The following is a 25,504-nucleotide window of genomic DNA, read 5'->3' as shown; positions in this document are numbered from 1 at the left end:
CTGACGTAATGTATACTTATATCTGTAGTCACAGGTTACCACTGACGTAATGTATACTTATATCTGTAGTCACCGGTTACCACTGACGTAATGTATACTTATATTTGTAGTCACTGGTTACCACTGACGGAATGTGTACTTATATCTGTAGTCACTGGTTACCACTGACGGAATATAGACTTATATCTGAAGTCACAGGTTACCACTGACGTAATGTATACTTATATCTGTAGTCACAGGTTACCACTGACGTAATGTATACTTATATCTGTAGTCACAGGTTACCACTGACGTAATGTATACTTATATCTGTAGTCACAGGTTACCACTGACGTAATGTATACTTATATCTGTAGTCACAGGTTACCACTGACGTGATGAATACCTCTACTAATAGTCACAGGTAACCAATAACATTTTGAATACCTTGAACAATAGTCTCAGGTAACCAATGACTTGATGAATACCTGTACCAATACTCACAGGTAACCAATGACTTTTTGAATACCTGGAACAATAGTCACAGGTAACCAATGACTTGATGAATACCTGTACCAATACTCACAGGTAACCAATGACTTTGTGAATACCTTGATCAATAGTCACAGGTAACCAATGACTTGATGAATACCTGGAACCATAGTCACATGTAATCAATGACTTGATGATTACCTTGATCAATAGTCACAGGTAACCAATGACTTGATGAATACCTTTATCAATAGTCACAGGTAACCAATGACTTGCTGAATACCTGTAACCAATGCTTGCCGTAAAAGGCGTCCACGCTTGTCGTAAGCGGCCACTAATGGGATCGGGTGGTCAGGCTCGCTGACTTGGTTGAAGCATGTCATCATATCCCAATTGCGTGGATCGATGCGCATGATATCAATCACTGGATTGTCTGGTCCAGACTCGATTCTTTACACACCGCCGTCATATAGCTGGAATATTGCTGGGTACGGCGTTAAACAACAAACAAACACTGGTAACCAATGACTTGATGAATACCTGGAACAATACTCACTGGTAACCAATGATGTGATGAAACTGTGACTTATCATTTAGTCTGTTACAACAAACCATCAGTCAACTCACTTGGCATAAAATTATTTTCATTTTACTTTCAGGCCTTTGTTAATGTGATCGACAACATCCTATCTGTTGACACGAGTCAACAAAATTGGCAACAGGTTCTGAAGAAGGCAAGTATAGCTTATACAAGAATTCTGGTTCAGCTTTCGTCGTTCTTGCCTATGGTGGGTTTTTCTTATTATTGGTTTTCGTCCCCTCTGGGATGCCGGGTGAGATTAGGTCTCCAGAGGCGATTTATTTGATTGAATGGTCAGAATCGGTGACTTTGCGGATGTCATAGTACCCCGACGACGTGGATCGTTGATCATTGGATTGTCTGGTCCAGACTCGATGTTTACAAGCCGCCGTCATATAGTAAGTGAGTGAATGAGTTGGGTTTAACGCCGCTTTTAGCAGTATTCCAGTTATATAACGGCGTGTCAGCTTTAATGTGGGAGGAAAGCCCGAAGTGATGCAGGTCTCAGACGTTTACCACTTCGGTGAAACCCACGAGCACGGGTACGGTGCTGACAAACCTAGAAACATAATCGGGGCGAACCGGGATTCGAACCCACAATCATAGGTTTCTGGCGTGGCACAGCGAATCGCGGCGCCTTAGACGACTGGGCTACCCGTGTTCCCTCCATATATGGCGTCGGTCTGTAAATAATCGAGTCTATCCACGCAATTGGGATATGATGACATGCTCAACCATGTCAGCGAGCCTGACCACCCGATCCCGTTAGTCGCCTTTTACGGCAAGCATGGGTTGCTGAAGACCTATTCTACTCATGTTACGAGAGAATGTTAAAAAGACAAAACCCTGACCGTGGTTTGTGTGTCAGTTTTATGTTACATATCAATCAGACCGTTGAGCACATGTAGCGGTTACTATTACTCTACTTTTACATTATAATATTCCTATATGTTCTTGTTGTTTTCAAGAATTCAACAAAAGGGGCTTCATTGGCCAGATCGGTAACCGCCTTCGGTTTAGCTGCTGCTGAATCACAGACAGAAAACGAACCTTTAAAGGTCAATAGTTCAACAATGGGTAAGTTCTTGATCAATTCTAATCTGTTGGAAGGTGTATACACATAACACGTTAGGGTGAGCTACAGAACGTCGTAGCTCTCGTTTTAGAATACCCGAAAGGTGGAGAAGTTCTCACAAATATATATATGTTTCCGGTTCATGTTCGTAACCCTTTCATGTATTGTACTTGAGAAAACATTTTTCAGTGATAGAAATTGCGAAGATCACAGCGCGCGACATTGTCTTTCCCACTCAGATGATTGACGAAGTGAAGAGTTCTTTAAGGCTTTCAAAGGAAAACCTGAATCACACAGGTAAGACACCTGAGTGAATAGGCAGTGCTGAATACGTTGTGATTTGTCATAATTGATGTGTATTAATTGCAATTGAATGTCTTTGAGGATCCGGGGTAGAATAGGTCTACCTAATGTATTAAACTGTTCATTTTGGCTTGCAGAAAAAATAACGTATGTTGCTGCGTCCTACAAGACCATGGCAGAATTCCTCCCGACTAATACATCCGGGTAATTATGTTTGTTTTGTTTGTTTGTTTGTTGTTTAATGCCGTACTCAGCAATATTCCAGCTATATGACGGCGGTCTGTAAATAATCGAGTCTTGACAAGACAATCCTGTGATTGATAACATGAGCATCGATCAATGCAATTGGGATAAGATAACATGCATCAACCAAGTCAGCGAGCCAGACCACCCAATCCCGTTATTTCACTTTTTTCGACAAGCATAGTCGCCTTTTAAGGCAAGCATGGGTTGCTGAAGACCCATTCTACCCCGGATCTTCATGGGGCCGGGTAATGAGAATTCATGAGCATGTCTATAGATAAGGGACCGACTTGGGGCTGGGATTTCGTATCGAGATTAGATTATTTTTTTTCAACTTCAGCTACAAAACTAGATATTTTTGTATATAATTGTTTTAGAAGAATATCACCTTGTAACAATGTATTTTTTTGTGGCAGACAATTTCTTTTTTTCAAACAGACTGCAGCATAATTATTTTTTTCTTTAAAAAAAACCCCAACCCATCCGGTGAAAAAATTAACTTGTCCAAGAAATTACTTGAAAAAAATAATTAAGCATGCTTCCGAATGTAGAGAAAATAGAAATTGTCTGCACAAAAAATATTCTTTCTGAAGGAGACAGACACGTGACAGACAGGTAACATACATGTGGCACACGTGACAGGCAGGTTACACACACGTGACAGGAAGGTTACAGACATGTGACAGACGGTTTACATGCAGGCGACACGCGACAGGCAGGTTACAAACACAGGTGACAGACGGTTTACATTCATGTGGCACACGTGACAGGCAGGTTACACACAGGTGACAGGCAGGTTACACACACGTGACAGGAAGGTTACAGACATGTGACAGACGGTTTACATACACGCGACGCGCGACAGGCAGGTTACACACAGGTGACAGGCAGTTTACATACATGCGACACGAGACAGGCAGGTTACACACAGGTGACAGACGGTTTACATACATGCGACACGAGACAGGCAGGTTACACACACGTGACAGACGGATTACATACATGCGACACGAGACAGGCAGGTTACACACACGTGACAGACGGTTTACATACATGCGACATGAGACAGGCAGGTTACACACAGGTGACAGACGATTTACATACAATTTACATACATGCGACACGAGACAGGCAGGTTACATACACGTGACAGACGGTTTACATACACGCGACGCGCGACAGGCAGGTTACACACAGGTGACAGACGGTTTACATACATGCGACACGAGACAGGCAGGTTACACACACGTGACAGACGGATTACATACATGCGACACGAGACAGGCAGGTTACACACACGTGACAGACGGTTTACATACATGCGACATGAGACAGGCAGGTTACACACAGGTGACAGACGATTTACATACAATTTACATACATGCGACACGAGACAGGCAGGTTACATACACGTGACAGACGGTTTACATACACGCGACGCGCGACAGGCAGGTTACACACAGGTGACAGACGGTTTACATACATGCGACACGCGACAGGCAGGTTACATACACGTGACAGACGGTTTACATACACGCGACACGCGACAGGCAGGTTACACACAGGTGACAGACGGTTTACATACATGCGACACGCGACAGGCAGGTTACATACACGTGACAGACGGTTTACATACATGCGACACGAGACAGGCAGGTTACACACAGGTGACAGACGGTTTACATACATGCGACATGCGACAGGCAGGTTACACACACGTGACAGACGGTTTACATACATGCGACATGAGACAGGCAGGTTACACACAGGTGACAGACGGTTTACATACATGCGACACGCGACAGGCAGGTTACATACACGTGACAGACGGTTTACATACATGCGACACGAGACGGGCAGGTTACACACAGGTGACAGACGGTTTACATACATGCGACACCCGACAGGCAGGTTACATACGCGACTTTTGCAATATATCCGAATGGACTCCCTCAAACATTTCCTTTGCCTGTTGTATGGATCGTTACTCTCCTTAAACTTTGCAGTTAGGTTAGGTTTACCAATTAAAGTGAACACGTTTCATATTTCGCACATTTAGGGGAGACGCGAGCACCAAAGACGTCAATTCTCAGATCCTTTCACTTGCTGTGAAGATTGGAGGAAAGAAGCTTTCAAACCTGAAGATGAAAATCAACCTTGACTTTCAACATTTACAGGTAATAAAGTGCTATGATTAACACACTGGGCAATTTATGATATCTAAGCCATGATAAGGGAGCGACCATTTGATTTTCGGGGAGGGGGCGGGATGTTTTCTAAAAGCTTTGAATTACTTTAAAAATATACATATGTCTCGCCTTGTAGGACAAAATAATAGAACCTTTTTTTTAGACAGTGTGTATTTAAGTATTGAGAAGTCAAATTTAGATTTACAAATTCTTTGTATTGAACTGTCACCTGACCAAGACTGTAAAAGTTTGGATGGCATTGGGGAGAAGTGGCAATCTGGCACCGCAAAACCAGATGCTTAGAACAAGTGGGTCTCGTCACCTTTTTTCGGTTGCTCTTCTAGGTTGGTTGGTTGGCTGATTGGTTTGTTGTTTAACGCCGCACTCAGCAATATTCAAGCTATATGACGGCGGTCTGTAAATAATCGACAATCCAGTGATTAATATCATGAGCATCGATCCATGCAATTGGGATCGATGACATGCATCAACCAAGTCAGCGAGCCTGACCACCCGATCCTGTTAGTCGCCTTTTACGTCAAGCATAGTCGCCTTTTACGGCAAGCATGGGTTGCTGAAGACCTATTCTACCCCGGATCTTCACGGGTCTGCTCTTCTAGGAGAAGAAACAGTTTCGCTGTCTTGCGGCTGTCCCGCCCATAGGGAATACCAAGGCAGTATGCTGTTGTCATGCTACAGCAGCTGATCAAACCAGCAAGCAAGGCGTCATCTTTTCTATCACGGATTCAGTGGTCCGAATGATGGAGCCTGTCAAAAATGGAATGGAGGGTCTTCTGACCCTCCGACTGACCTCATCAGGGAGTATATTCCAACCTGAAGGACGGATCCTGGCCCTGCTGTCAGGGACAATACGGAATTGCAAAGACGAATGAAGATGGACTACCTACGCAGCACCGATTTTCTCTTCGAGACTAAGCCTTGGCACACTGTTCCAGGAGAAACCCTGGTCCAAGCACTGGCACCAGCTGGACCAGATCATCACCAGAGGCTAAAATTATCGTACCAACAAGACTGGCATTCAGCTATACATGAAAGTTCGAAATCATATTATTATTCTTTGTATAAGCAAACATTTGGTGTTGAAATGTATATTACAAGGCTATCATGTGATAAATTTAGAAGTATTATGGCACGTTTCAGATGTAGTTCTCATCATCTAAGAATTGAATCAGGTAGACATAACAAGGAACCTAGAGAAGAAAGAGTTTGTACTGTCTGTAAACATGGTTATATCGAAGATGAGTATCACTTTATTTTAATTTGTGATTGTTATCAAGCTTTGAGGTCAGAATATATATCCTTGCATTATTATGAGTTCCCGACAAGACATAAGTACAATATTTTAATGTCATCTACCAACCCATTTACTGTTAAGAAACTAGCCATGTATATTCTGAAAGCTATGAATCTAAGGCAAAGTCTGTTGGGATCTCCAACTCCCATTACCACACTGTAACCATTGTATCATGGGCCTATGGCCTACAATACATCTGAATAAAGTGAATATAAGCACCAGACAGCGCCACCTCAATAACGTGCTTATATCACATTTGTGTATCTCTGCTGACCATTCTTTGGTCGGCTTTAGGGTCATTTTCAAGCCAAAGGGAACGAGAGGGAAAGACTTGAATCGGACAAGACCTCACGCCCGCCGAAACTGTAACTCTTTTACTGGTACCCTGTGTGGATATCTGGTTACAGAACCTCCACAGGGAGATGCCAAGCAAAGATGGCATCTGAGACACACTCTCCACGCTGCTTCATTCTCAACCTTTGTAAAGGAGCAGGGGAAAACTCATGATTGGCTTTAAGCCCACTCCTGGAAGCTCACCTCTGTCTCTGACTAAAGAGGCACATCTCTAATAAAATTCAAACGCTTCCCCTACCAGAAGACCCTTCAAGGTCCCGGAACCGATGGAAGCGGATTACAGAAAACAGCAATAACATCCACGAATGACTTTTAGCTGCATATCTGGGAGGGCATTCAATTATCAACAGATGATCGGATCATCCAGGGAGTGTACAACAAACAAGACTCAAATCAAGACGTGCCCCTGAAACGGGCAAAACAGGGACATGGACAGTTGAAGAGATGGGTTGAGCACTATTCAACTCCACTAAGTAGAAACAAATCTTTGGCGCCTGTCAGTAATGGAGGAGGAGGAGGAGAAATCCTTGGTGTAGAAGCTGAGCAAGGCCATCGAGAAGCTGTTTTTAGGGTAAGTGTTCGGAAAGGTGGGATCCCCCCAGGGCCTGTCACCAGCAGAAAGGGGCTCTTGCTAAGCCACCGGTATGAACTTCTGTGTCAGTGTTGGGAAGAGCGTGTAGTACCCCAGGACATCCGAGACTGCATTGTCGTCACCTTGTACAAGTACAAGGATGATAGAAGCGTTTGTGACAACTACATCTGGATCTCTTTGCTGAGCATCGCAGGAAAAATGTCCTCTTGTGTGGTCCTGAACAGACTACAGAACCTTGCTGAGAGGGTGTATCCAGAATCAGGGAAGAATGATCCACGACCAACATGATATTCTCAATCACCAGTTGCAGGAAAAGTGCAGTGAGAAGAAGAAGCCAATCTATGTCGTATTCATCAAACACACAAAAGCGGGAATCTTTGTCATGCTGAAGCACGCTTTGAACCCCCACACAAGATCGGATGAGAAGCTGTTCAATGTGGCTCGCCTGAAGGCAATAGCTAAAGCACATTAAGCCATCTGCTTTTCATAGTTGACTCGGCCCTTTCAACCCACTCAGAGAGGACAAGACAAACATGATGGACTATGGTATCGAGCAGCCTACAGAGACCTCCATCAACGTGTACAAGCTGGAGGAGATAAACCCGTTCTCCTTCCTTTGCTCGACCATGACAGACAGTCTTTGGATGCTGAGATCAACAGACCTCCACCGCCAGATTGACGAAGAAAATGTGGGAGAACAGCAAGCTGACAACCCATACCAACCTTGTTATCTACAGAGTTGGTTGGTTGGTTGTTTTACGCAGCACTCAGCAATATTCCAGCTATATGACGGCGGTCTGTAAATAATCGATCCTGGAACAGACAATCCAGTCATTGATATCATGAGCATCGATCCACCCAATTGGGATCGATGGCCTGCATCAACCAAGTCAGCGAGCCTGACCACCCAATCCCGTTAATCGCCTCTTACGACAAGCATAGTCACCTTTTCCGGCACGCATGGGTTGCTGAAGTCATATTCTGCCCCGGGTCTTACAGCCTGCATCTTCAGCACATTGCGATACTGCAGTGATTCTTAGACCCTCTCCTCGAGCCAAGAAAAGAAACTCAACGCCATCCACGTGCACAGCCTGAGGCACATCCTCGGCATTAACTGGAGTGACCGAGCCACAAACACTGAAGTTCTTTCCCATGCGACGACCTTAAGTCTCTTCAACCCGCTTCAACAGCACCGACTTCACCGGCTCGGCGACGTTTGTTGGATGGAGGACGCGACTACACCGAAGAGCCTTTAGCCCACATCCAGCAAGAGGCCACATTCAAAAAAGCCTGCATGCGGGACTTCAGATCACTGGGCCTTGTAAAGTAGAAGGAGCTCGCGGAAGAAAAAGACGCACAAAGTTCTGAAGATTGAAAACCTGTTAACGTTGAAAGGCTTATTGAGCTCATAAACGTTTAGAATAAAAATGTCCAACCAACATCCCGCCCCTCCCCCTGAAAATCAAATGGTCGCTCCCTTAGGGGATTGAAAGGTATGACCGACCCTTAAGACAATATCCTTCAGAACATGACTTCCCAACAATTCCCCATGCCTTTGCTTCGGCACATTATGCATGATGTCCATTCTCTATATAATATACAATAGTAAAGTGTTAAAAGCTATCTTGAACGCTAATTCTACAAGAAATACTATTTTCAGGGAAACTATTCAGAACCAGAATGTGTGTACTGGAATTTCGATAAAAGGTAAATGTTTTCAGTGTTCTTCATCACCACGTTCATAGTAGGGTGAGATCAGAAGCTGTCTCCTAATGCTAAGAGTTTCTATCTGTCGTTTGTTTTGATGCATATTTTCCCATCACCAGTCTCCCAATGTTCGTTCGTTCGTTGTTTAACGTCGCACTCAGTAATAGTCCAGCTGTATGACGGCGGTCTGTAAACAATCGAGTCTTGACTAGACAATCCAGTGACTGACATCATGAGCATCGATCCACGCAGCTGTGATAAGATGACATGCATCAACATCAACCAAGTAAGCGAGCCTGACCACCCGATCCCGTTAGTCGCCTTTTACGGCAAGCGTGGGTTGCTGAAGACCTATTCTGCCCCGGATCTTCACGGGTCTCTCCCAATGTAAATGTCACCATACTTATTCATTTGTTTGAGTGAGACCACTAGCAAACTGTTGGAATAAGTTTCCGACTTCATCATGACTGTTGCTTGCCATTTGTGTTCTCATGACACGCATTCTGTTGTCATGGTAAAGACTGTTACGAAGCAGCAATTTCCTTTCTTTTACCTTAAACCACGATGCATGTGTAACAAAATAACCCCAGCATCCTTTCTGTATGCATATGCCGTGAAAACGTGCTTTTGTATTTATGTTACAAGGAATATGTCAAATCAGGAACATGTATATTCATGGACATTTTCCGGGAAATATGTAATGTCTGATTCACGCAATTTTTAGACGTATTCCCTGAAACCACTTATTCGTGGTTGTTAGAAGAATTGTTCTCTCTAGTATCAACATAATAATGTTAATGAGTTTATTAATAAGAAAAGTTTTTTTGACAAATGATAACATTTATAAATAGCATACATCAGTACCAGGTAGGCCCGTGAAGATCCGGGAAACAATAGGTCTTCAGCAACCCATGCTCGTCGTAAAAGACGACTATGATTGTCGTAAGAGGCGACTAACGGGATCGGATGGTCAGGCTCGTTGAGTTGGTTGATGCATGTCATAGGTCCCAATTGCGTGGATCGATGATCATGTCAACCACTGGATTGTCTGGTCCAGACTCGATAATTTACAGACCGCCGTCATAAAGCTGGAATATTGTTGAGTGCGGCGTAAAACAACCATCCAACCAGTACCAGCTACTTCAATAGCAATAACGTCACTTTTGCAGTGAGACACAAGTTAGCAAAAAAAGAGCCTAATAATGTCTAGTTTATAGTTTATATTGACCCATGTGAGACTTGAGTGGCACCGACAATTACACTGTAGCTTAGCCTTGAAACATCTACATATCATGATGTTTCAGTCGATGGCTGACAGACGGCTGCACGGGCAAAGACGTGAACAGTTCCTACACAAGCTGTGAATGCAACCATCTTACCAACTTCGCTATTCTTATGAGCCCAGGACGACATGTGGTAATTTGCTCACATAATTAATTACATCCTCCCTAGGTACGTTTACTTAATGGGAATTTGAAAAATCAGCCCCGCTTATCTGCAGCAGCAGATTCCATTTGGAGGTTAAGGGGTTAATATTGATAAAAACAACAACATATGAACGGATGACTGAAAATGAGTGATGACATTCGACGTTCCCGAAAATGCTGTATCGCCCTGCTATTGGTAGCACCTATAGTACTCACGGAAAAAACCTGTTTTTCTCAATTTAAAAATCGACACAAAGTGTTACGTAGCTGTAAATACGAAATAACAAAACAACTCGAAAAGTACTAGTCTGGATTTGCTAGTTTGATCTCAGTGAACAATACAAAATGTACTTTGCAGGAGGTAATTTGTCGGCACTTTCAACATTCAAAAATAAAACTAAGTCCAAATTGACATAGCAGAAACAGACTATAGGCATTATGCACCTGTATTCACCTGTCGTCAAGGTGTCATAGGTCACCTTGATCTACTTACACCTGGTTATGCTCTGTTTCACAATAGTCTGTTTTATTCACATTTGTACACACTTTTACGTGTAAAAAGGCATAAAAACATTTGATACGCTGTATTTGTGCCACGGCCAAATAAGTACTGATTTAGTTGTTTAAATATTTACATATTTTGTATATTAACTGCATTTATTTAAGATCTGAGGTCGAAAAAACATTTTTTTTTTCATTTCCGTGAGTACTTTAGCATTCATACATATGTTTATGAAAATGAAAAAAAATATGGAAGTTTTTGTGTGTTGTCTAATGCGACATTAGGAATTCCCAGGCCATACAACGACTGCCTGTCATCCGGGGCTAAATATTACCCCTTGAACCAAACATGTTAGGTCCCCAAAATTCCTTAATGGTAAGTATGACCACGTCTTTCAAAGTACATGTATATTTATTTCTAAAACGGTTTTATTCGTAGCATATGTGTTGTTTTGATGTTTGGCTAAATTTGTCAGCCATCGCCAACAGCTGAAGGGATGATGTAAATCCTGCTGGGGTCCATGTAGGTAGCAAAAGTACTGTAAGTCCTCATGGCCCCTAGTATGGTGATCTACCTTCAGTTGCTGGCGATCTATAGCCTTTTTAAATTTTATTGTTTCATATAGTAGTATCTTTTTTATGGTTGCATGCTAGTTTTAAGTATTAGTCTGTGATATTCTTAGTTATTTTACTGTCTATCGATGACAGGTTTTTGTTTAGTTTAAATATATGTATTAACACTGTAAAACTTCTCGTCAAGATATGGCTGAAATATTGCCGATGTGACGTTAAACTTTAACTACTCAATAACTCCTTAATGGTAAACAATCTGCAGATATAACGTCTGTAACGAGAATGATGGCAGACGCTACTTTAACCTCTGGAACGATGGACATCATCTGTGTGCCAGTAATACTTCCGGTAAGAACGGATGCTACCGGTAGGACGGGAAATCTGACCTACACACATAACATTACAAAGAGATTATAAGGTCAGATACCGATGAATATTCCAATTTCCAGTCTGCAAAACACTTACATCACCTGAAGATCATCTCCATAGTGGGCTGTTCCCTGTCTATCATAGGCTGTGTGGTGACAGTGCTGACACACGCGTGGATGTGGAGGTAGGTCACAGTCCGTTCCCTTTACTACAAACCAGTCTTTGGCCATATATTGCCAGACGCACTTCATCTGATCTGACACGTGAAGATCCGGAGTAGTATAGGTCTTCAGCAACCCATGCTTGCCGTAAGAGGTGACTATGCTTGTCGTAAGAGGAGACTAACGGGATCGGGTGGTCAGGCTCGCTGACTTGGTTGATGCATGTCATCGTGTCCTAATTGTGTGACCCGTGAAGATCCGGGGTAGAATAGGTCTTCAGAAACCAATATTTGTCGTAAAAGGCAACTATGCTTCCCGTAAGAGGTGACTAACGGGATCGGGTGGTCAGCCTCGCTGACTTGATTGAAGCATGCGTGGATCGATGCTGATGATATGAATGACTGGATTGTCTGGTCCAGACTCGATTATTTACAGACCGCCGTCATATAGCTGGAATATTGCTGAGTGTGGCGTTAAACAACACACCAACAAACCCAACTGTGTGGATCGATGCTCATGATATAGGTCTTCAGCAACCGCGTAAGAGGCGATCAACGAGATCGGGTGGTCAGGTTCGCCGATTTGGTTGATGCATGTCATCGTATCCCAATTGCATGGATCGATGTCCATGATGTTAATCACTGGATTGTCTGGTCCAGACTCGATTATGTACAGACCGCCGTCAAATAGCTTGAATATTGCTGAGTGCGGTGTTAAACGACAAACAAACAAAAACAAAATAATCATCTGATCTTGTTATATGTGCATGTATGAGTTGAAAGAATGTTTAAATGGAACTAACCTCGTCTGTATTCCAGGTTAGAATAATTTCCTTGCAACCGATGCGTATAGAATGAGGCAGATAAATGGATCAGTGCGGACCGTCGCACTGAGCAAAATTCAGCTTAATACCGCATGACGTATATGATCTATAAATAGTTGAGCCTGAATCAGACAAACCAATGATTGGGTATATGAACAGACATGCACGCCGAGCCAGACCACTCATCCATGAAGTCGCCTCGTACGACAAGCAGACTTATTCTAACTCGCAAGGAATACTATGAATAAGGTTTACAAACCAGGGTGATCGTTAAAAGACAATTTTGTACACAGCCATGTCCGTTCCTCCAAGACCATCATCCTGATGAACCTTTGCGTGGCGTTGACCTGCGCCTACAGCGTCTTCCTGGCTGGCGTGGAGCGGACGGATAACAAGGTGATGAGGCTAGATACAGTTCAGTAATAAACCAAAATAAGTCAGAGCCGGAATCACCACTCTTTATGCTGGATCTCAATCATAAAATATTCATTATTAGATGGTCAACATGTATTGTTCTATTACAATCACAAAACTCACCTCTTATTATTTATTATGCTTAGCTGCATGTTTTAACACAAAGCACGAAAAGGAAAAAGGACAAAATAAGTAAGTAACAAGAGGTTGTTTACAAAATGTAGTAACTGCGCTGGACTGATATTTGTGATAAAGAAATCATTCTTCCTCCTTGTTTCCAGGCCGCGTGTACAGCCGTGGCAGCCATGTTGCACTACTTCTTCCTGGCAGTCTTCTCCCTCATGCTGGCCCAGGGGGTCGACATCGCCGTTCAGGTTGCCGTGGTTTTCAGGAAGAGTTCAAGGTTGGGGCTCGTGCTCCCTCTAGCCTGGGGTAATCTTGCCTTCAAACATCAACGGACATTAACGCAAGCGATCCCAATTGCGTGGATCGATGCTCATGATATCTATCACTGGATATCGATTGTCTGGTCCAGACTCGATTATTTACAGACCGCCGTCACATAGCTGGAATATTGCTGAGCGCGGCGTTAAACAACAACAAAAGTGACAAACGCTCAAGCCTGCTTCACTTCGGGCATTTATCCCCCACACAGGTGATACACTGTGATGTAATTATGAAAATACTGTTCAATGTGGCGTTTACCCAATGGACAATATGGTTGGGACCAGTCAACATTTGAGGGTTGCATTCAGTATATAAAAATAACGAAAACATAAAAAGAACGATTTATTACAAATAGACTAAAGGATTTTTTTTTAATCTGTCATTTGAACAGGTGTGCCAGCAGTTATAGTGGGTATTTCCCTGGGGGTCACCAGGCTGGAGGGATACGGAAATGATCAGTTGTAAGTTGGACTAGCATATACCATTATTCTTGAATAACATCCTTTAAGAAAACTGGAAGCTGAAAACTTAATGTCGGTTTATTGAAAACAAGAGGAGTCGACTTGTGTGGTGTTTATGTATAGCAGGATTGAGATGTAGCCATAAGACCAATGCCCTTTCATTGTGAACAGGGGGCGGTCTGGTAGCCTAGTGGATAAAGCGTTCGCTCGTCACGCCGAAGACCCGGGTCGAATCCCGACATGGGTTCAATGTGTGAAGCCCACTTTTTGGTGTCCCCCGCCGTGATATTGCTGGAATGCTGCTAAAAGCGGCGTAAAACCATACTCACTCACTCATCGTGAACACATGCCCATGTCGCATTCCAATTGTGTCGATCAATCAGGCAAAGCTAATAAATTATGGTTGACCTGTTACAACTACATTCAATTCAGAAACTGAATCGAAATGACTAAATATCGTTTTCGGTATGTGGACCAGCAAAAATGGTAATAAGATGCGTCACAAACACGTATCAAGTCAAGTTTTACCTGATCTTATAAAGCATATATACAAGTTGATATAAGGCATTTCATCGAATATCATTTTGGTCACTGGTTCCTTATATTTGGACATATCTACCGAAAAAAATTCAAAGCCTTACTTAGGCCTCGAATGAAACAACATATGCTCTTTGAAATAGAAAGAGCATTCTCGATTGTACTTCAAATGCTGGAGTCTTCCATTGCAAAGCTGACGTCATACATCTTGTCATACAGTTTTGTCAGAGCGTCCGGCCGGAGAGCGGAAGGTCCGGGGTACGATCCCCGGCCGCGTCATACCAAAAGACGTTAAAATATGGTACTTGTTGTTACCCTGTCGGGCGCTCAGCATTAAGGGGCTAAAACAAGGACTGGTCGGCTCGGAGTCAGTATACTGTGTCTGAGTGGTGTATTCATGTTAAACTTTGGCATGGTATCTCAGTGAGCTAGCGCCATAAATCGGCATCAGTCCGGACTAGTACAAGCAGCCACACACACATACACAGGTGCATTCACGTCGCTATAAAAGTGCAATAATCTTGGACGCGACGTTAAAACCAATTTCACCTCACCCCCACCATTCAGTTTTGTCTTTCTAAATCTAATGCACAGATCTAAATAAGCAAAATATGAGGCAGTTTCATCAATCTCTCCTGTTTCTAGTACAAGTCAGGAAATCAGTGGAACGAAATTGGCTATTTAACGATTATTAAATGATACCTGAAATATACCAAAAGCTTGGTTTGATTTTGCCTATCTGAACAGACATTCCTATTCATAGACAGTAAACTACGTTTATAACGAACACGCTTATAACGAACTGACGGATATAACGAACTAAAATTAGTTGTCCCTTTGTGTTCGTTATAACCGTAGTTCCTGTACATAAAGCCAAAATCAGTGCACATCAGGAGGGTGCCTACTTGCCTCAATGTCCTGTGGCAAAAGTTTGACAATGATATTGTCTGTGACGTCCAGCTTTCCAAATACTGTAAACTACGGTTATAACGAACTCAAAGGGACTACTAATTTTAGTTCGTTATAACCGTAGTTCGTTATATGCATATTTACAGCAGAATTACAGCAAATAGTCGGGACCAAAAAAGTAAGTTCGTTATATCTGTCAGTTTGTTAAAAGCGTGTTCGTTATAACCGTAGTTTACTGTTTTGTTTTCTCAGTAAACATCAGATGGCATCTGTTTTCTATGGAGACAAAATGTCCTTAACCTTTGGCGATATTGATGTAACTATGTCTATGGTCTCCACTTTAAGTGACAAATGCCCCGTCTGTGTCTAGGATTTGGTGTACATGTTACTGTGCTACTGTCCACTGAATGAATGGACAGTGACGTGTATGAGTTTTAAAATCTTATTCACAGAAGTCAAAATGACAAAATTTATTTGAAAGGATCTATTCACCGAGCAATGTTACAAAGATCTCTTCACTGAATTGTTTTTAAACACTGATGCATCAACATGAAATCGTTGTTGCACAGATTGGGTTAACGTAATATACACTCTTCAAAAAAAGAAACGCACATGTTTGTTTGTTTGTTTGTTGTTTAACGCCGTACTCAGCAATATTCCAGCTATATGACGGCGGTCGACGTATGTAATCGAGTCTGGACCAGACTACCTGGTAGACTACCTTCATAATGCCAACATCAACGATTTGCCCTGGCCGTCGAGATCTCCAGATCTCAACCCAATCGAACACCTCTGGGATGAACTCGATCGACGTGTACGTCAAAGTCAGAACACGCCTCAGACACTCCCACAACTGGCCAACGCGTTACAAGCAGAATGGCGCAGAAATCCACAGGAAAGAATTCATACACTTATCAAGTTAGTGCCGAGGAAATGCAGATCCGTGATTGCTGCCCGGGGTGGTCACACGAGATACTGTGACTATCGAGCTCCAAAATTTCATATTTGTATCTATGATATCAAATTCAATATATCGACTTTATTAGGTACAATAAGTTTACTGAAAACTACCTGTGCGTTTCTTTTTTTGGAGAGTGTACAATAAGGGCATCAGTATTTTAAATACATAATTCTAGTAATTGAATTTCCGTTATTAATGCCACTTTGGATTATATGTATTTTCAAAGGCATGCCATACACTGTGTTTTTATTATTTGACATTACAGCTGCTGGTTGACTGTAACTGATGGCGTCCTGTATGCTTTTGTGGGACCAGCTCTCTTCGTCATTCTTGTAAGACAAACACCAATCAGAATTAGACACGTGCACCATAGCTACCTTTCACCTTGTTGTGCCATTAATATAGACGTAGGATATTCATGCATGTCGTCATCTTAGTGTTGTGTGGTAATGGACCGCCTCGTTGGTGTAGTTGATAGAGAGTCTGCTCTGAGACGTCGCTATATGTGTGAACCCCAATTCACCTCTCCTAATAGCATTAATATGTGCAGACGTATCACTTAAGACACGACAACTTTAAGTCATATCCAAATGACCAGAACACCAAATGAAGGTATATGCCTTACCAGATGCTTTAAATTCAATGAATATGTTCTTGGGTCATCACCTTGTACGGAACTGTAAGTATTCCCAATTTCGGATCACAACATATGGCCGTTAGGGCAAAATATACATTCACAATAAATTGTTAACCCGAAAAATGGCGACTATGCTTGTCGTACGTGGCGACTAACGGGATCGGATGATCAGGACCGCTGACTTGGTTGATGCATGTCATCGACCCCAATTTCGTGAATCGATGCTCATGATATCAATCACTGGATTGTCTGGTCCAGACTCAATTACTTACAGACCGCCGTCATATAGCTGGAATATTGCTGAGTGCGGCGGATCTTCACAAGCGATTAGATAGTCGAACACATATGTAAGATGTAATAATTTGAAATATTTTTCAAATCATAGGATGTCACATGCCATGAATAGGACATTAGATATCACATCATGATGACTACATCTCATATCGCCTTCTTCACAGTCGGACAATCGACTCTGCTTTTAGCAGATATTTCAATTGTATATGGAAAGGTTTTTGTCGTTTTTTATCCACATTTCTAAATAATTCCTTTTTCTTGCTCTTAATGCTTTATTTGGGAAGGTCATCAGGTGAGTGAGTGAGTGAGTATGGTTTTAAGCCGCTTTTAGCAATATTCCAGCAATATCACGGCGGGGGACACCAGAAATGGGCTTCACACATTGTACCCATGTCGGGAATCGAACCCGGGTCTTCGGCGTGACGAGCGAACGCTTTAACCAATAGGCTACCCGACCGCCCCCGGGAAGGTCATCAGGAACAAAGATGGCATTATGTAATAATTAGCACTTCTTGTGTGATTTGTACAAAGAAAATGCTTCTGGTATTTTTGCTAGGCACATGTAACTCTCGTCGTTACTTTACACAGACCAATGTCGTGATCATCGCGATCATCTTTCGAGTGATGTTTTCAACAAGGATGATGGTCAGTAAAAGAAAGAAGGAAAAGATAGCGTAAGTAATGTAATTTTATTTGTATTTCATTCAATAGGAATATATAGTGATGTGTTGCTCGTAACAGCATGCATACAACCCTACCCCTAACACATCCAAGACTGTGAAAATGACTTGAGTGTATTTGTGTTTGTAAACTCTATTTTGGACTTTGAAGGTGAGTGTTTTCTGCTACACAGGCGGCACTCGTCTCAAACACATGCAAAGTCATTTGTTAACCTCGCACTCAGCAATATTCCAGCTATATGACGGCGGTCTGTCAATATTCGAGTCTGGACCAGACAATCCAGTAACTAATATCATGAGCATCGATCCACGCAATTGGGATCGATGATATGCATCAACCAAGTCAGCGAGCCTGGCCACCCGATCCCGTTAGTCGCCTTTTACGACCAGCATAGTCGCCTTTTACGGCAAACATGGGTTGCTGAAGACCTATTCTACCCCGAATCTAACGGGATCGGGTGGTCAGGCTCGCTGACTTGGTTGATGCATATCATCGATACCAATTGCGTGGATCGATGCTCATGATATCAATCACTGGATTGTCAGCATGTTCAGTTACCAACTGACTTTTCAGACATCTATTACAACCAGACCACGGCAACTTTGATGCTTGGGAATGGAGAGGTTGTGCTATTACCAATATATCTACCCTGGTTTTTTGAATAACTGACGAGGGTTGTTATTGTCAACAACAGAGAATATTGTCAGTGATAGATTCATAGAAAATTGCAGTTCCAAATTATTCCGATGACACTAGTTGCTGTCAAAACGGGTGAACATTGCTGGACCTAGTGCATTTAAGTATGACATGTATATATTTCCTACGTATAATAAGTATTAAATAGGTATTCTCATTATGATTGAACTGTCACAACTGTGTACACAGACACTATTTTGTTTCATCTTTAGAAAATATGGCAACGGGAGCTCACATGACCATCATGAACATGTGGCACATTTGGTGAAGTCTCGATCTTTGTATTTTAGGATTACGGTTCGGAGCCTGTGTGTTCTGATGCCAGTTCTTGGAGTTACCTGGGTGTTTGGTGTTCTTGCTATCAACGAGAAAACCGTCGTCTTTCAGTATCTCTTTGGTATCTTCAATTCGTTGCAGGTGATGTTTTTTTAAATCGTTATGTGTAATTAACAAGTAATTATAGCCAGGTTCGACTCGGAGATACAAATTCGCTTTTTTAGTTTTCGAAATTTACTGATAGACCGGTGGACATATTTTGTGTTTCAGGGTGTCCTGATTTTCATAATGCACTGTGGTCTGAACAGAGAGGTGAGTGGATTACTATAACCATAACTTATTATTTAGAATTTTATCGAAATTCAGGACATTATTCTGATTAGTCAATATATTGTTCAGATTATAAGCACATGCAAGGACAGTGTCTGTATGGAGTGCGCATGTGACCAATTCAAGTCAAATATTTGGACTTGGAATATAGTATTATATTAGAGGATGAACGTATCATTTAATTTGGTTTTCAGATTATCGATGGCATAAGGAAAGCCGTTGCCCGATATGAATCCCTGATAACGATGTCGCTGCCCTATTCAAGAAGCATAGACCAAGTGAGCATGCATATATGTGTGAATATCTACGCGATCCACAGCATAATCCAATTGAGTTTTTCAAAAGAATACTTCAAACACGTCAAAAGTTGACATGTATTAACTTAATACCATGCAACGGCCCATTAAGAACTCAGGGCTCCTTTCCAGAAAGTTATCGCAGCGCTAAGGATATCAATAACTCCCATATACCTAGACGTACAAGTGTCGCGGGACTACGATCGCCTTGTGGAACGGGGTCCTGCACCACAAAGGTTACAATCACGTCACAATACCCTATGACGTAATTTGTGAAATTTTGTTGCAAGATCCACCGGCGAAACAATGTCATGTGACGTCGGCCTAGCAACAGGGTTGCTTGGGTCATCCAGTGTCCATAAGCTCCTTCCATTGATCTATCATCTCTAAACACAATGTTGTTGAATAAGCCCGGGGGTATTGAGAGTTTTCAATATTTGTTCGTGAAACAGTACATTAACTCGCGCTTTGGTATTACACAATGTGTAATACAGCTGTATGTTAATTAAACGGGTGATCTCTTCACGGGTAAGTAATAAATAGTGTTATGACACATTTGATAAGTGGTGTATATTTACTAGTGAACATGTCTTGTTTTTGTTTTTTCAGTCTGAAGGCAGGAGAGTTAAGATGGACAAGACAAGCACAGGTGAGGTAATCGTGTACTTGTGTTTGTAATGTTTGTTTGATGTTTAACGCCATCCTAGCCATATTCCACCTATCTGACGGCAGTCCGTAAATACTCGACTCTTGACCTGGGGATCTAGTAACTGTCATCATGAGCATAAATTCTCGCAAATGGGAAAGGATGACATGTAATCAATCAAGTCAACGAGCCTGACCACCCGATCCAGTTAGTCGCCTCTTCTGACAAATATAGCTTGCTGGGGATTTATGTTCTTACCCCTAATCCCCACGAGTCGAAATACTTTTCAAACCGGAGTTAAACCGAGTTCACTCAATTCCACCTGTCGGAGGGCTAGGATATCCAAACACATAGTCAAGTCCAGAATAAGCATTGAATAATGATATTGATACAATCACTCCAGGTCAGTTCGGGGCAAGAATTGCAAAGACAATTTGTCTGGGACGAAGCGGAATAAATCCTTAATTATCAATCGGGTTTTGTGTTTTCTAGATATCCCAACTGGCTGCAGCAGTGGCGACTTGGTATCGCCGACCATGGTGGAGATGTCGACGTTGCGCAATGTTGAAGCTTCACAGAAATCTGTTTCCAAGGACGACGCAAATCCCAGTAGTTTGATTAAAGAAGGTACTCATCACTGAATGTTATTGTTTTGTTTGTTTGTTTGTTGTTTAACGCTGCACTCAGCAATATTCCAGCTATACGACGGCGGTCTGTAACTAATCGAGCCTGGACCAGACGATCCAGTGATTGATAGCATGAGCATCGATCCACGCAATTGGGATACGATGACATGCTTCAACGATGAGCATGACCACCCGAGCCAGTTAGTCGCCTCTTGCGACAAGTTTGCATGTGGCCTATATTCTTACTCAGATTCCCACAGTCGAAAAACTGTTCAAACCGGGGTTACACCACGTTCTCTCAATTCCACCGGATAGATGGCCACCAATATAGGGACCTATAGTCTTACCAGGTATACCCACGGGTTGAAATACTGTTCGAACTTGGGTCAAACTATGATCACTCAATTCCACTAGATGGGTGGTCAGGATATGAGACATAACTTTCGTTCCGGAATAATCATTGAGTAATAATATTGATACTGAAACAATGAAATATTTTTTTCTAGTTCGAATCTAGATAAGTATTTAATATAATCAATCTGGGCTTGTGTTTTCCAGACACTCCAACTGGCTGCAACAGTGACGACTTGGTATCGCCGACCATGGAGGAGATGTCGACGTTGTGCAATGTTGAAGCTTCACAGAAATCTGTTTCCAAGGACGACGCAAATCCCAGTGCCATGATAAAAGAAGGTACCTGTCAGGGAATGTTAGAACTTAGAATATATATATATATAATAAAATAATAAAGTCCACGTTATTATTATTTTATTATATTATTTTATTATATATTACATGTACACCGAGTGAACATTTACCTCATTTTTGTGTATATATATATATATAGATATACTTTCAAAAATAAAGAAACGCAGAGGTTGTAACAATATTTTCAAAAGTAAATAATGTGGATGAATTTGGTTTGGTTTGTTGCTTAACACGGCACTCAGTAATATTCCATCTACATGACGGCGGTCTGTGAATGATCAAGTCTGGACCAGACAATCCAGTGATTGATAGCATGAGCATCGATTAACGCGAAAGGTTATACGATGACATGCATCAACCAAGTCAGTGAGTCTGACCACCCGATCCCGTTAGTCGCCTCTTACGACAAGCATAGTCGCCTTTCATGGCAAGCAAGGGTTGCTGAAGACCTATTCTACCCCGGATCTTCACCAAGTCACCGGGCCTTAACACCCAGTCCCGTTAGTTGCCTCTTACAACAAGCATGTGTTGCTGGGGATCCATATTCTAACTAGGAATCCCTACGGAGAGAAGATGCGATGGAACACTGGTTGATGATAGTTACATTGACTATGAAAGGAAGTACGTGACTCATAGATGACAATATTTACCAAGAATCTCCACTTGAAATGACATGTTCCAAATTTGAATTATTTGTGGAATAAACTTACACTACGATGTTTGCTTCCTTTATTTCTAGGTTAATTCACAAAGGTCTGGGTACGTATGAAACGGTCGAATGTCATCTCTACAGGAGCGATCAACATAACGTGTATAGATCCTTTAATGGATAATTTAGAATTTATTTTCAGAACTTCACTTGTAATGGAAAGATATATTCCAAGCGCATGTCATATTGTTATTTATTTTTATTTACCTTTTTTGGTTATGTCACATGTGACAAGATATATTGAAGCAAGTTTGTTTCTAAATTTATGTTTGAATTATTTATGCATCCTTGATTACATGACACCAGCTATTTTAACATATATTTAAATTCTTTTCGTATACTTATTATTTTGAAAGGAATTTATTTTTTTTGTTTTCTTATTTTGACTAGAAAAATTGGACCTGAATTGTAGTATCTTTGCTCTTTATTGATTTGTGTGGTATCAGTTACCTGTAAAGTTTGTAAAGGGGGGTGGATGTGCAGAGTTGCGTCCTTTGGGAACGCCAGAAACCTATGATTGTGGGTTCGAATCCCGGTTCGCCCCGATTATGTTTCTAGGTTTGTTAGCACCATATCTGTGCTCGTGAGTTTCATCAAAGTGGTAAACGTCTGAGACCCTCATCACTTCGGGCTTTCCTCCCACCTTAAGCTGACACGCTGTGACATAACTGGAATACTGTTAAAAGCGGCGTTAAACCCAACTCACTCACTCATTCACTGTAAAGACATGGTATCATACTTTCTAGAACTGTTGACTAATTGGTTCTTATAAACGATCTACGTGTGTATAGGTGTTGTTTTTTTCATCATAGTGTTGAGTTTTGTTTATGTTCATAGTTTATTTTCCCAAACAATGTCTACAACTATATATCCAAATGTTGTTGTATTTTTAAACCAAATGACTTGTATTTCCATGGACGCAGGGAATTCTTTTCTATCAGAATATAATCGTGTATTTTGACCAAGAAGCCGTTTTATATGTGAACCTTTTTTTTTAAGGTAATATTGATTGTTCCATCAATGGAAAAATACCTTTTTTCACAGTAAAAGTTTATTAACCCAAAGCAGTACGAGTTGTTTATAACATTATACATATCTAACCAAAATATTAAAAAGTGTTAGGGGTGGGGAATAAATGCTCATATGCATTGAAGTAATTTGCCTTATTTAAATTTGTCTTGTATGATATTTGAAATTGACTTTTAAGTATTAATTATCTTCATTAAAGTTTTCCGTATTTTGTTTATTGCTTTTTGTCTTATGGCTATAGTTTAATGCTTCCTTAGGTTCTAGTTCCAGCAGCACTATTTGGTTATAATTCTAATCCCATTTGATCTTAAGAGCCTTCTTTATTTTTATGTATTCGGCATTTACAGTTTGAATGGTGTTTTATATGATTTAACTGATGCTTCCATATTTCTATTAATTCTATTTTTTCTCTTTTTTTCGCATTTTTATTGGTTTTGCCTGAAATGTGTTGTAATAAGGTACTTACTATATCTGTGTGAATGGTTTTGGTTTGTTGTTTTACGCCGCACTCAGCAATATTACAGCTATATGATGGCGGTCTGTAAACAATCGAGTCTGGACCAGACAATCAAGTGATTGGCATCATGAGCATCGATCCACGCAATTGGGATCGATGACATCCTTCAACCAAGTCAGCGGGCCTGACCACCCGATCCCGTTAGTCGCCTCTCTCAATAAAATCAGATCTTGCTTCTTGCTACTGCTAAACAAAGATCTGAGGACATCCCATTACGGGTCACGTCAGAACGACCTTTCATCCAACCAATCAGATCGTCACTTATCAGATTATGAAAGTGACAGTCGGAATGTGTTTTCTAATCATTTTACATCGAAAACGTTAACACGGGGTATTCCGAACGACAGTTACGGCCCGTACGACTGATTCCGTCAAAATAATCGCCACACTCTGGCTTCCATGGGAGAAACGTTTGAGTGAGTGAGTGAGTTGGGTTTAACGCCGCTTTTAACAGTATTCCAGTTATATCACGGTGTGTCAGCTTAATGTGGGAGGAAAGCCCGAAGTGATGCAGGTCTCAGACGTTTACCACTTCAGTGAAACCCACGAGCACGGGTATGGTGGAGAAACGTTTGAAAGAAAGACGCGTTGCACAGTACGTGCATAGGAAGCACTGCCATACAATATCAACATATGTTAGACATTCCGGAATGTTCGTTTGTTCAGCTTTCAAAATTTTAATCGAGAACTGTGTCAACATATTTTTCAAGCGTAGTCTGAAATGGAAGTCGCCAGGTTGAAACGAGTGCCGTAAAGTTCGTGAAAGCTGCTTTCTAATTGGCTGATGTCGACTTCTTGTTTGTAATTTCGGTGGTCGGTCAAAGTTCGCGAAAAGTCATTCTTACGTGACCCGTAATGGGATGTGTTCAGATCTTTGTTCAACGATAACGAGAACTAAGATCTGATTATAATGAGATTGATTCGCCTTTTACGGCTAGCATAGGTTGCTGGAGACCTTTTCTACTCCGGATCTTCACGGGTCCTATGTGAATGTTATATTGTTCAATAACTACTTTTATAATAGGATTGTCATGTAGTGGTGAGAGCTATTACGTGTTACGTCCAAGAACTTGTTTTCCCCATGAGACAAGTGATTATTAATGATTATTATTTTTGTTTGAAATTGTGGAAACGGTCAAGCACTCCTCCGTTCGTCATTTGAAGCATCATTAAACGTGGGTACAACCTGTTTAGAAATGTCTTCTAATGTCCTTTTCAAAACTGACTAATCAGTAAACGACAACTTAACTTGTTTCTGGGTACATTCTCGAAACAGATTAAAATAGGCCATGTACTGGAATGCTAATCATCAGACATAACTGATCTGTACACAGTTTCAAATTATGCTACCAAAGCAGTAATTTACATCATATGTCAACACCTTTCCTCGCCTCGTGCACTGGGTCAATTAATAAAATCAATGCAAATAAACACTTTGTAACGACTAACATGTTCTGTTCTCCATATATTTGTAAACTGCAGATAGCTCAGTTGTATAAACGGTGGCTTGTACAATCTCATTAAAATCGGGTTTTATATTCCTGTACGATGCCTCTCTGACAACCCTTCTAGAGCAGATCGCATCAGGTGAATCAGTCGAGGCTACTAAATGCCCGTGGAGATCCGGGTACAATAGATCTTCAGCAA

At 41.5% G+C, this 25,504-nt stretch overlaps 1 protein-coding gene across 6 annotated transcripts in view; it reads left to right on the top strand.

Annotated features, from left to right (window-relative positions):
* The window catches only part of LOC139475973 (adhesion G protein-coupled receptor L3-like), a 61,576-nt gene extending 36,845 nt beyond the window's left edge, over positions 1-24,731 (top strand). For all 6 annotated transcript variants that reach the window (XM_071259191.1, XM_071259195.1, XM_071259189.1 and 3 more), the window contains 20 exons: positions 1,131-1,205; positions 2,020-2,128; positions 2,316-2,423; positions 2,567-2,633; positions 4,732-4,849; positions 8,783-8,829; positions 10,134-10,245; positions 11,780-11,883; positions 12,977-13,079; positions 13,379-13,529; positions 13,936-14,005; positions 16,678-16,744; positions 17,932-18,017; positions 19,011-19,137; positions 19,267-19,308; positions 19,521-19,604; positions 20,232-20,271; positions 20,761-20,895; positions 21,453-21,587; positions 22,342-24,731. In XM_071259191.1, the coding sequence (XP_071115292.1) occupies positions 1,131-1,205; positions 2,020-2,128; positions 2,316-2,423; positions 2,567-2,633; positions 4,732-4,849; positions 8,783-8,829; positions 10,134-10,245; positions 11,780-11,883; positions 12,977-13,079; positions 13,379-13,529; positions 13,936-14,005; positions 16,678-16,744; positions 17,932-18,017; positions 19,011-19,137; positions 19,267-19,308; positions 19,521-19,604; positions 20,232-20,271; positions 20,761-20,895; positions 21,453-21,587; positions 22,342-22,346 (1,785 nt within the window). In that variant the 3' untranslated portion in view covers positions 22,347-24,731. The remainder of the gene's footprint in view (positions 1-1,130; positions 1,206-2,019; positions 2,129-2,315; positions 2,424-2,566; positions 2,634-4,731; positions 4,850-8,782; positions 8,830-10,133; positions 10,246-11,779; positions 11,884-12,976; positions 13,080-13,378; positions 13,530-13,935; positions 14,006-16,677; positions 16,745-17,931; positions 18,018-19,010; positions 19,138-19,266; positions 19,309-19,520; positions 19,605-20,231; positions 20,272-20,760; positions 20,896-21,452; positions 21,588-22,341) is intronic.
* The last annotated feature ends 773 nt before the right edge of the window (positions 24,732-25,504 follow it).

The sequence above is a fragment of the Haliotis cracherodii genome, unplaced genomic scaffold (assembly GCF_022045235.1).
Source record: "Haliotis cracherodii isolate W230 unplaced genomic scaffold, xgHalCrac1.p SCAF_3, whole genome shotgun sequence".
In the NCBI taxonomy this organism is placed as follows: Eukaryota; Metazoa; Mollusca; class Gastropoda; order Lepetellida; family Haliotidae; genus Haliotis; species Haliotis cracherodii.
This window is presented reverse-complemented; position numbering and strand designations above follow the sequence as displayed.